Below are 12,817 nucleotides of genomic sequence, written 5' to 3'. Positions count from 1 at the left end.
TCCGCAGCACCAAAACCTCTCTCGCACTCGTTCTCTCTCGCACTCGCTCTGCCTTTGTCGCCGGCGTTCCGACGCCCGGCGAACTCCAACATCGGGCATCAGAGCCAAGGTTCCCACCGACGCCGAACATGTCGCGCAGTTCCGCGCCGGACCTCCAGCCAGGCCACACGCCGTCTCCACCGCGCCGCTTTTGCCGTCGTTCGCCATCGCCGCCGCCACGACGTCCGCGCCACCGAGCCGGCACCGTCACCGAGCGCGTCATCGAGAAGTCGACCTCAACTGTGGTCTACCCGGTCCTCGGCTGCAACGACTACACCGACTGGTCACTTGTCATGAAGGTGAACCTCCAGGCGGCGGAGCTGTGGGACGTCATCGAGTCCGGTGACGGCGACTTTCCTACCGACCGCAAAGCTCTGGCCGCGCTCCTTCGAGCTGTGCCTCAGGAGATGAGGGCAGGGCTGGCCGTCAAGAGGACTGCGCGCGAGGCGTGGGACGCGGTCCGTTTGATGCGGATGGGCGCCGATCGAGTCAAGGAGGCAAACGCCGAGAAGCTGAGGCAGGACTTCGCCGACATCACGTTCAAACACGGTGAGCTTGTAGAAGATTTCGCCTTGCGTATTAACACCTTGGCAAATGAACTGCGAGTTCTCGGGGATCCCGTGACGGAGAAGGAGGTGGTGAAGAAGATGCTGCATGAAGTGCCGGAGAAACTGGAGAGCGTGGCGATCTCCATGGAGACCCTCCTCGACTTGAACTCCCTGTCGTTGGAGGAAGCCACTGGACACCTGCGCGCCGTCGAGCGACGCAAGAAGAAGGTGTCTGGTGGGAAGGACAGCGCCGGCCACCTGCTTCTCACGGAGGAGGAGTGGACCGCCCGCATGAAGAAACGCGACGGCAGCCGTTCCGGCACGGGATCTGGTGGCCGCGAGCGCTGGAACAGCGGCAAGCCGCCGCGCGGGCGCGGTCAAGACGGCGGCAAGGCGTCCGCGTCCAAGGCGGGCCCAACGGACGTCTGCGACTACTGCGGGAAGAAGGGCCATTGGGCCGTTGAATGCCGCAAGAAGAAGCGTGATCAGGCCCAGGCCTTTGTGGCCCAAGAAGAGGAGGAGGACCAGGCTCTGCTAATGGCCCATGCCGTCGTCCTCAACACCGAACCCCCCTCGGGTGCTCAGGCTCCGCCGCCGCCACCGCCCGAGCGCGTCGTCTGCTACTATTGCGGGAAACAGAGCCATTCGGTCGCTGATTGCCGCAAGAAAAGGGGCACTGATTTGCCCCCAAGTGCTCAGACTCCACCACCGCCGCCGTCGGAGCGCGTCGTCGTCGTCGTCGAGCAGAAGGTCCACGCGGATCTGGGGCCCAGGGAGGAGGGAGACCATCACCTCTGGGTCCTGGACACTGGGGCCACAAACCACATGACCGGCTGCCGCCATGCCTTCGCCGAGCTTGACTCCAAGGTGGGCGGCAACGTTCGATTCGACGACGGCTCCGTGGTGGAGATCGAGGGGCGCGGGACCATTGTGTTCATCTGCAAGAATGGCGAGCACCGAGCACTGACGGGGGTCTACTACATCCCCAAGCTCAAGGCAAACATCATCAGTCTCGGTCAGTTGGAGGAGACGGACTGCCACGTCGTCCTCGATTCCGGTGTGCTGACCATCCACGACCCCAGCCGTCGCCTTCTCGCCAAGGTGACCCGGAGTCCGGCGCGTCTCTACCACCTCCACCTCAACATTGGGCGTCCCGTGTGCTTGTCCGTGAGTGCCTCCGAGCAGGCGTGGCTCTGGCATGCGCGATTCGGCCACCTCGGCTTCAGCTCCCTCAAGAAGATGGCGGCGCAATAGATGGTGCGCGGCCTGCCACTCCTGGATCAGGTGGATCAGGTGTGCGATGGGTGCCTCATTGGCAAGCAGCGGCGCGCATCGTTCCCGGCGCAGGCGAAGTATAGAGCAGAGCATGCCATCGACCTTGTGCACGGCGACCTCTGCGGCCCGGTCAATCCGGCCACCCCAAGCGGTAACAAGTACTTCCTGCTCCTTGTTGATGACATGAGTCGGTTCATGTGGCTGCGCATGCTCTCGAGCAAAGATGAAGCCCCTACTGCCATCAAGAACTTCAAGGCAGCTGTGGAGGTGGAGACTGGGCGCCGGCTGAAGACGCTCCGCACCGACCGTGGGGGGGAGTTCACGTCCGTAGAGTTCGGGTAGTACTGCGCCGAGCACGGCGTCGAACGCCACCTCACCGCTCCCTACTCTCCCCAACAGAATGGGGTAGTGGAGCGGCGCAACCAGAGCATCCTCTCCATGGCGCGCTGCATGCTGAAGACCAAGGGCCTGCCGGGGTACTTCTGGGGCGAGGCGGTGTCCACCGCTGTCTTCATCCTCAACAGGGCGCCCACGCGCGCGCTCGACGGCCAGACACCCTATGAAGCCTGGCATGGCGAGCGGCCGGCGGTGCATTTCCTCCGCACGTTCGGCTGCATCGCACATGTCAAGATCACATGCCCCAACCTGAAGAAGCTGGACGACCGAAGCCAGAAGACGATCCTCGTCGGCTACGAGCCTGGCTCCAAGGCCTACCGGTGCTACGACCCTGTCAGCCGTCGCGTCATCATCAGCCGTGACGTCGTCTTCGACGAAGCAGCTCAATGGAACTGGGGTGGTGAAGCTGGGGAGTCCTCTGTGGACAACGAGCCCTTCACCGTCGAGCACATCACCGAGACCACGACGACGACCACCGCACCAGCAGCGACACCGTCTCCGTCTCCCGCGCGCGCATCGTCGCCTGCGTCAGCCTCTCCATCAACACCGCACACGCCACCGGGTGCTGCACCGCATGGTTGTTCTCCTGCACCTACAATCTCCCCGGCACCTCCTGCAGTGCAGCTGGCCACGCCACCAACTGAGGTACTCGACGATGATCTTGATGCAGAACACGACGACGATGTTCCGCTTCGGTTCCGCACCGTCAACAACATCTTGGGCGACGCGTCTGTTCCCGGCCTGGCACACCGAGGGTACGACGACGTCCTCAACATCACCTCTGTTGATGAACCTGCAAGCTTCCGTGAAGCAGAACAGGAGGAGAGCTGGCGCGAGGCAATGCGTGCCGAGATCAAGGCCATCGAGGAGAATCACACCTGGGAGTTGGTGGAGCTCCCCGCCCGACATTGTGCGATCGGCTTGAAGTGGGTGTACAAGATCAAGCGCGACGAGAACAGCAACGTCGTGCGACACAAGGCGCGCCTCGTTGCAAAGGGTTACGTGCAGCAGGCTGGGGTCGACTTCGATGAAGTCTTCGCTCCAGTCACTCGACTGGAGTCTGTGCGCACCATGCTGGCTCTGGCGGCGCACCAGAGGTGGGAGGTCCACCACATGGACGTCAAGAGCGCATTCTTGAACGGCGACCTCAAGGAAGAAGTCTACGTCGCGCAACCGCCTGGCTTCGTCATCTCCGGCAGCGAGAACAAGGTCCTACGCCTCCGCAAGGCGTTGTATGGTCTTCGTCAAGCACCCAGGGCCTGGAATGCCAAGCTCGACGACACCTTAGTGTCCCTTGGTTTCCAGAGGAGCGACGCTGAGCATGGTGTCTACACGCGCAGCAGAGGCGGCCGCCGGTTGATCGTTGGCGTCTACGTCGACGACTTGATCATCACCGGTGCCAGCGGGGACGACATTGTGACGTTCAAGCAGGAGATGAAGATGAAGTTCTAGATGAGTGATCTTGGCCTTCTTTCCTATTATCTTGGAATCGAGGTCAAACAGGGAGCCGATGGCATCTTTCTGTGTCAATCGGGCTACGCTGGCAAGGTGCTCGAGCGCTGTGGGCTGGCGTCTTGCAACGCCAGTACTATGCCCATGGAGAGCCGTCTCAAGCTCAGCAAGTCAAGCCCAGAAGAGAAGATGAATGCCACGGAGTACAGAAGGGTTATTGGCGCCTTGCGCTACCTGCTCCATACCCGGCCAGACCTTGCCTTCTCGGTCGGGTATCTGAGCAGGTTCATGGAAGACCCTCGCGAAGATCATCTCACTGGCATGAAGCGTGTGCTGAGATATGTTGCAGGCACACGGGGTTATGGACTCCACTACACCAGGCAGGAAGAAGAGAAGCCCAAGTTGGTCGGGTACAGCGACGCTGATCTGGCCGGCGATGTCGATATGCGCAAGAGCACCAGCGGCATCATCTACTTCCTCGCCGGCAACCCTATCACCTGGCAGTCGTCCAAGCAAAAGGTTGTGGCCTTATCTTCGTGTGAATCGGAGTATATCGCTGCATCTGCCACGACTTGTCAGGGTGTGTGGCTTGCTCGACTCCTGGCCGATATGATCGGGGGGAGTTTGGCGCGCCAGAGCTCTTGGTGGACAACCAGTCTGCCATAGCTCTCAGCAGGAACCCCGTCTTCCACGACCGGAGAAAGCACATTGATGTTCGTTACCATTTCATCCGGGAGTGTGTTGATGAGGGCCGGATTGTCCTCAGTTACACGGAGACAGAGCAGCAGCTGGCTGATGTCCTCACTAAGGCGCTCGGGCGTGTTCGTTTTCAGAAGCTGCGGGACATGATCGGCGTTCAAGTTCCAGGTGACCGTGCTCAAGATTAGGGGGAGAAATGATGCATACTCCATCGCACGGTCATTCTTCAGTTAGTCAGTTAGTGAGTCTGCTAGAGAATAATGGGCCCCTGCATGGGCGCGTCGAGTCGTGGGCATGTTGCCCGGTCTTTTCTCCTTGCATGTAGATGCACGACGCCGCCTGGGTGATCTCGCTCGTGGGATGGCACGAGCCGGTAGGAGATCGTGGTCGCGATCAAGCTTTGTAAACCCTATTTAAGTTGTTGAATAGAGTCAGAAAACATTGCTACTTCCGCAGCACCAAATCCTCTCTCGCACTCGTCCTCTCTCGCACTCGCTCTGCCTTTGTCGCCAGCGTTCCGACGCCCGGCGAACTCCAACAGCGCAGGCCGCGAGCGAGACCGGGTGGCCCGCGGCGTCATCGGCCGGGAGCACGGCGAGGGGGCGCGAGACCGGCGGCGGGAGCGCGGAGCGACACGCGGCAGGAGGATAAAACTTTATAATACAATATGGAAAACTTTTGAGTGCGACATACAAAACTTTATAGACTCCCTAACTATAAATGTACATATTCAACTTCATAGTATTTTGAAAAAAATATAAACCATATCTTTTAAACTTTATATATATAGTTTGAAAAAATTCTAACTGCGTGATTAAAATGATTTCTGTCCTTGAGTTTTAAATTCTATACACGTGTCTTTATATAAGAATGTAAATTTTTTTTGACTAATATATGAAAAATTTGTAGAATTCATAACATCAACTATATTGAGAAACTTCATGTTCGGATTTGAAAAAGCTTATGAATCACATGTGCAAAAGCTTACTATTTGTAGTTTACAAAAAAAATTAATTGCATGGTTACAAAATCTATATACACACTCCACTTTAAAATTCTATACACAAGCCATTATAATAGAATACAAGAAACTTTTTACTACTATATTCTAAACTTTATTGGAAATTTGTCCTTGCGACACTGCAAAAAAGAAAGATTTTGTGTAGAATACTTCACCACACCAGGAAAGCATGATTTTGGTCTACAACATTCAAAATCGAATAAACTAATCGCTTGCGGCTGACAGGTTAGTTAAAACTACCATTTTGCTATTTGTTGGGTCCACTTATCATTATCTTCTCCATCTCTATTCTTCACTCTTCCCCTTGTCCCCTCTCATCTTCTCTCTCCATGATGGCCTTCTATGGGTGGATGGTCAACTCTGGCGGCCGTAGTTGTAGGCAGCTCGTACAGGTCCTCGCTATGCATCTACTACGGTAATGATGACGGAGCTCATGCGGGTGGCGTCAGCACAGCTCATGGCGAGGCATGGGCAAGCAGCAACGGCGCGGGCCTTGAGTGCTGCAGCTCGTGGTGGCCGGTGCTAGGGAGTTCGGGCAGCATGGCTCGCAGCGACGGACGTGGCGTGGAGCACGAGCGTCGTGGCCATGTGAAGGAGCTACGGCCTGCAGAGGGAGCAGAGCATCTCACAAAGTCTAAGACCGTCCACAGCGAAAAGAGCAAATGAAAGAGCAAATACACTGTTGGCACTGTAGATACACTGTTTGGCACTGTAGACAGAGAGGGCGTGAAAACCGAGGAGCTGTTTGGCACTGTAGATACACTGTTTGGCACTGTAGACAGAGAGGGTGTGGAAACCGAGGAGGAGATGCTCCTTAGGATGCTCGGCCCGCTGTGGACGGCCTAAAAAGATAGGGGGAGGAGAAGGAAGATGGAGGATAGAGATAAAACACTGCTTAAGTAGTATGAGATTACGTTTATCTGTTAGCTAAGGTCCCCGTTCGCTTTTACCTGCTGGCAGCGCACAAGCGCCCAATGAGAAAATTGGTATTCCACGCCTCAGCGACAGCGACCCTTCCTCGGTTGCCTGTTTCGACGGATCCCTAACCCGATCTCGATGTCCCCAGGTCGGCGACCCAGTTGGCATCGCTGCCACGCCTGTCCTCTAAAGAGACAAACCGTTCGCCCAGCTGAGCTTCCGTGCCGTCCGCTCCGACGGCTTCCGCTTTGCCTTTCTCCTCCCTGCTCCACAGCCTCCCGATGAGCGTCCGACGTGGAACGCGGCGGCGTTGTCGGCCCCTTGTCTCGCCGCACCGGCGATATACATACAGCAGCAGCTGGCGAACGAGCGCGGGCGCGGCGTGTCCAGGAGAGTGGAGAGAGCGGGGATGGCGGTGGTGGAGGTCCCGGTGATCGACCTGCGCCTGGCCGGCGCGGCGCCGGAGGAAGCCGCGCGCCTGCGGGCCGCGTGCGAGCGCCTGGGCTGCTTCCGTGTGACCGGCCACGGCGTGCCCGGGGGGCTCCTGGCCGAGATGAAGGCCGCCGTGCGTGCGCTCTTCGACCTCCCCGACGACGCCAAGCGCCGCCACGCCGACGTCATCCCCGGCAGTGGCTACGTCGCGCCCAGCGCCACCAACCCGCTATACGAGGCCTTCGGGCCGCCTTTTTTTTAGAGAAAAGGAGGTTTCCGCTTTATTTCCAGAAAACAAAGCACAGAGGTTCAGTTTTCAGTTCAGTACAGCGAAAGAAGTTTTGGAAACTCGCTAGGAAAACTTTAGCCCAAAACTGAGACATGTACTCCAGCAGAAACAGAGACATCGACTATGGGAAGGTGGGCGGCAAACAACGGTTCATCTTCAGATGGATCTTGTGTACTGGCAATGTCCCTGAACACCACCCCAGTTGATGTTGCCGAATCTGATTGTGCTGCCATCTGGGAGCTTGAGGAGGGTGCAATCGCTTGCGGTTCCCAGAAGAGTCGCAGAGATTGGTGTAGTCGTACCGTGAGGCCCTCCATCACCCGCTCCATCTCTTGCAAGTGTACAGCCTTGCACAGAGCTCGCCAGTTCCTCAACATCTTGATTAGCTTGAGTAGCAAATCCTTCTCGCTTCCGACGTCGACGCCTTCTGCGCGCGCCTCGACGCGCCGCCCCATGTCAGGTTGGTGCGCCACGTACGTCCTCTGATTGAATAGAATTCGCGCCTTTTCTTTCCCGGGTAACGCAATCCTGTTGCTCGCTGGGAGACCGTTAAGGCCTACGCGGAGAAGATGCACGACGTGATCGTCGACGTCGCCGGTGTGCTGGCCTCGAGCCTGGGGCTGGAGGAGCACTCGCTCAGGGACTGGCCGTGCCAGTTCCGCATCAACAGGTACAACTACACGCAGGACACGGTGGGCTCCTCCGGCGTGCAGATCCACACGGACTCGAGCTTCCTCACCGTGCTGCAGGAGGACGAGTGCGTCGGCGGCCTCGAGGTGTCGGACCCGGCCACCGGCGAGTTCGTGCCGGTGGATCCTGTCGCCGGCTCCTTTCCTCATCAACATCGGGGACATCGGCACGGTAGGCAGTACCCCTCTCGGTGTTCCTGAGGTCTTTGATCACCCCATGCCGTGCATTTCCAGGTGTGCAAGGGCGGGCCCAGGATTTGGATCTTTGATATTCAAAATATCAAGTAGTGCAAAAAAAAATTTAACAGACCGACATACATATTACTAGCGCATAATTGAGTACGGACAACACAAATTATTCATAATTTGAAATTGCACAGCATATACATACTAAATGATCAACATATCAAAGTGGAATAGAGGGTAAAATTCTAAAACAACAAATGAGTGACAAGGATGCAGGTGCAGGATGCTTACAAATTACAAGATTACTTTACGATCCTTCATGTCTTGAAAATATTTGATGATGTCCTCATCTCTCACTTGCAAGAAGAATTCCCTTTTCAATGAATGTGATCAAACAATTATTCAAAAATGTCTGCCCCATCCTCTGGCTCATGAGGTTTCTTCTTCGCAGCAGCTCTTTGCAAGAAAAAATTCAAATCAGTAGCGGCACTGCCACCCCTCTTCCTTTTCATAGTTCAAACCTACAAATTATAAGTATTGAAGATTCATAAAAAATCTGACTATTGCTGCAAATTTTTTCACAAATCCATAACCATAAATAATCACAAGTTATGAATAAATTTGTCAATCCACTATTCACCTTGGTTCACTAGCTCGGGCTCAGGCCTGCTCGGGCTGCAGTCCTGCAGACCCCCGTGCAGCAGTGCAGGGGGAGGGGAAAGGGGCGGCCCGCGGCCCCCGTGCGGCGGCACCCCGTGCAGATTGCAACGGTGCTGGCCGTGCCGGCCACCGGCCTCCGGCTTGCCGCTTGCGCCCGCCCCTGCCTGCCTGGCGGCCTGGCCGACGCCCGCCGGCGCGGCGGCTCGGCACTACAGCCTACGGGCGGCCCGTGGAACGGCGGATCCGGCGAGGCGGCGAGGCCGACGAGTGCGGGACAGGCGGCGGCCCGCAGCCGGCGGCGACTGGCGACTGGCGACGGCGAGGCTGAGAGGCGGAGGCAGTGTCGCGGACGCACTCGGGAGGGCAGGTGAGGGCGCAGGCTGAGGCAAGACAAGGGCTAGGGCAGGGAGTAGGCGCCGATTGGGTCAGGTGGGGAATCGGCTCAAATTTGGGCCGTGTGAGGGGATTGAGCCGGCGGTGGGGTAGGCTGCTTAGTTGTTTTTGGGCTTAAATGAAGACTGAGCTCTTAGTAGTTTGGTTTGAAGTATGATTTTCGTTTTTTGAATCATATACCTAGAATACACTATATGTATAAAATTTTTATTCAAAAATAATGAGTATTCAACTGAATACCATTGAATTCAATGAGGCCCGCCCCTGCAGGTGTGGAGCAACGGGAGGCTGCACAACGTGAAGCACCGGGTGCGGTGCGTCGCGCCGGTGCCGCGCATCTCCATCGCCATTTTCCTGCTCGGGCCCAAGGACGGCAGCGTGAGCGCGCCGGAGCCGTTCGTGGACGCGGACCACCCGTGCCGGTACAAGGAGATCAGCTACGGCGACTACCGGGCCCTCCGGCTGTCCACCGGCGAGCACGCCGTCGAGGCGCTCGCGCGGTTGGAGGCGTAACGTGGGCGCGGTGGTGCAGCGGCTGATCCGGAGCGTCAATTTGGCCATTTGGGGCGGCGAACGATGACTTTGAGCCAAGTGAATTGTGATGAATTGCTTGCTATCTATTCCGATCAATAAATTTTTTGTGTCACTAGAAAGTTGCAACACGTGCAGACGCGCGCACACAAAGATCTCGATGGTTCGTACAATCTTAAAGTGAATTTGTGTCAACGTGGCTGCTGTTTTTGATCGAGTATGGCATACTTTTTCTTTACACGTGATTAGTTTATATTTGATACTTCAAATCTAAAAAAATTATTTTTAAAACCTTTACACGTGCAACTAAACAAGGCGGTCCACTAGTGGCAAACCACAGTATTCCAAATTCTACCCTTTCATGCTGCTCTTTGTCTCTGCTATCTTCTGTAGCAAGTTTCAGCAGACTTAACTTTGCCATGTTGACTTTAATTCCTAAAGTGGACAATGCTAACAGCATGAAGTTCTTTAGACACATTAGTCTGATTAACTCTAGTTTTAAAATTTTCTCGAAGGTCCTTACCTTGACACAGCCCAGCACCGGCTCACTGGACACAGCAGCGTGCACGCACAAGCACAAGTCACGCTGTCGATCGTCTGTTGCAGCGGAGGCTCAAGCCATGTACTTTGATTTTCTATTTATACTTTGTTTTGTTTTTCCTTAGCTTGAAATAACAGATTCAACATTATTGTCATAACTAGATCACCATTAAAAAAACTAATTCAACATTTATAAAAAATATTGAAACAACTTATTATAAATGTTGAGGTAATATATTAAAAATGTTGAACTAGTATATTGAAATGTTGAAATATTTAAAATTAAAATTTAAGATAATATATTGGATTTCATTTTGTTGCATTAATTCTAAAGAATACTATGATTTAAACAGAGTTAAAATTGGATGCATGGTTTAAGAGAAAACATCATTTGAAACTTGAATTTGTTTACCATCCCACACACCCTCCTGTTGGGTTGCGACACGTGTCTCCAACCTGTTGCCCTACCAGCCTACTCCCGCGCTTGTAGTTCGTGCCGTGCATGCCACGCGCACCTGCCCTCACATATCATCCCAGCCATCCAATAGCATTGCACGCATCTCAAATAGTGGAAGATGTATTAATAAAAATCTACCGGAACATGTATAGGAATCCTGCGCTGAGGCCGCCCATCCAATGATCCAACGACCAACGACCAACGGCTTCGATGACTTGGCCTGTCCCGCAAGGCCCAAATCAACATCTTCGGCCTAGCTGGAATATCAATAAGGTACTGTCATAATTCTATTTTAATTTATAATTAATTTAAAAACAAGTTTGTAATAGTACTGAAATTGTAATACTAAACGAGTGTTCTAAAGTACCAAATCTAATTCAGCTAATCCGCTAATTAAATTAAATTGCTATACAATATCAACGGATTCATACGGAAGTTACCGGTAGATCACAAGTGCGGAATTCGGCAGAGCTTCGGCGCTTTTCTTCTTCTCACCCCTCTTTTTTCTGAATTTTTTGTGTAATTTTTGGGCTCAAATAAGAAGGAAATGGAGGCCAGAGCTTATATAGGGTGGGAGACCCCTGTCGCCTGTGGGGGGCCTGTCGCCAGTTGGAGGGGCGACAGGCCCCTGTCGCCCGGGGGGCGACAGACCCCTTCCCCCGGTCAGGGATCTCTTTGCAAATTCAAAAAAAATTACATTAAGGTCCTGTCGCCCGTTGCTTGGGCGACAGGACCCCTGTCGCCCCTGGGCCGGGCGACCGGGGGTATTTTCGAAAATTTTCAAAACGGACATATATTTTTGAAATTTTTATTTTTTTAAAAAAGAAAAAAGAAAAAGCCGCTGGCCCGAGACACTTTGAATTGGGCTCCAGAGCCCGGTTGGAGCGTTTTTCTCACTTCTCAGTGTGATTCTTCGACTGAAAAGTGAAACCGCTCCTCAACCTTTGCCTCCTGCTTGACGGCTCGTACGGTTGCTAACGGTACATGGACCGTATTCCACGGGGGCCGCTAACGGGCGAGCATTCGCTGGGATGTGCTACCGACGAATGTACGTTGGGAGTTGGCAACAACGCGCGAGCGTATGCACTAGCTGGCAGCGAATAGGTTTCTTTATTGCCTTATCTCCCACTTCGTGGTTACTTGTTTCTCATCTAGCCTTTGTTCCTTTTCCATTTCCCCTATCTAGCTTCTGAACACAATAAAAAAATATTCCGCATGTCTTTTTCCCCTTCGGGAATAGCGGGTGAGTGGGTAGAAAACAAGGCGGGGGATAACTTTCACATACATATGAAAGCAGAAGCTCTGCTTTAAAACATATTTCTTTTGTACAGACATAATTAGAGTAAATGTGTTACTCAACTATTAATTCTAAACATGATTTTGAGTATTCATTCTTGACTTCATACTAGTGAGTTTGAAAAAAGTATAAAACATTATTATAATTCAAAAACTTTGCACTCCCGAGTTGAGGAACTTTCAACTATAATATTATAAACTCTATACTCCCAACTCTGAAACTTTATAATTCCAAGAAATAAAAAATATTCAATAAAAGCTCACATGTGTGTCAGAACGAAGATGTTGAAGACATTATGTTTGAAAAATTACTAAATTTAAACTCATGTAACCCAAAACTTTATACTTGCACCTTAGAAATTTCACTTTACACAACCTTATATTTGATTATAAACAACTTTATAATAAAATATCAAAACTTTTGACTCCTTTATAGAAAACTTCTTACTCGTACATGCAAAACTTTGTAGAATCCCCGATTGAATTTCCATATTCAAAACTCAATATTCATAATCGTAAGAACTTATGAACTATATGGACAAAAAGTTTATGTTCATAGTTCAAAAATTTCAAAATTCATGACTAAATTGTTTTTATATTATTTATATAAAACTTTATAATACGATATGGAAAACTTTTGAGTGCGACATACAAAACTTTATAGACTCCCTAACTATAAATGTACATATTCAACTTCATAGTATTTTGAAAAAAATATAAACCATATCTTTTAAACTTTATATATATAGTTTGAAAAAATTCTAACTGCGTGATTAAAATGATTTCTGTCCTTGAGTTTTAAATTCTATACACGTGTCTTTATATAAGAATGTAATTTTTTTGACTAATATATGAAAAAATTTGTAGAATTCATAACATCAACTATATTGAGAAACTTCATATTCGGATTTGAAAAAGCTTATGAATCACATGTGCAAAAGCTTACTATTTCTAGTTTACAAAAAAAATTAATTGCATGGTTACAAAATCTATATA

The 12,817-nt window shown here is 52.1% G+C and overlaps 1 protein-coding gene and 1 pseudogene across 1 annotated transcript; both read left to right on the top strand.

The window, feature by feature from the left end:
• Positions 1–128: 128 nt before the first annotated feature.
• On the top strand, positions 129–1,841 carry LOC120640195. Its single transcript, XM_039916058.1, has one exon. The coding sequence runs from the start codon at positions 129–131 to the stop codon at positions 1,839–1,841; it is 1,713 nt and encodes a 570-aa protein (XP_039771992.1).
• A 4,689-nt stretch (positions 1,842–6,530) lies between these two features.
• LOC120641234 lies at positions 6,531–9,575 on the top strand (annotated as a pseudogene).
• The last annotated feature ends 3,242 nt before the right edge of the window (positions 9,576–12,817 follow it).

The sequence above is a fragment of the Panicum virgatum genome, chromosome 7K (assembly GCF_016808335.1).
Source record: "Panicum virgatum strain AP13 chromosome 7K, P.virgatum_v5, whole genome shotgun sequence".
Lineage (NCBI taxonomy): Eukaryota > Viridiplantae > Streptophyta > Magnoliopsida > Poales > Poaceae > Panicum > Panicum virgatum.
Note: the sequence above shows the minus strand (reverse complement) of the source record. Positions and strands in the feature narration are given on the sequence as shown.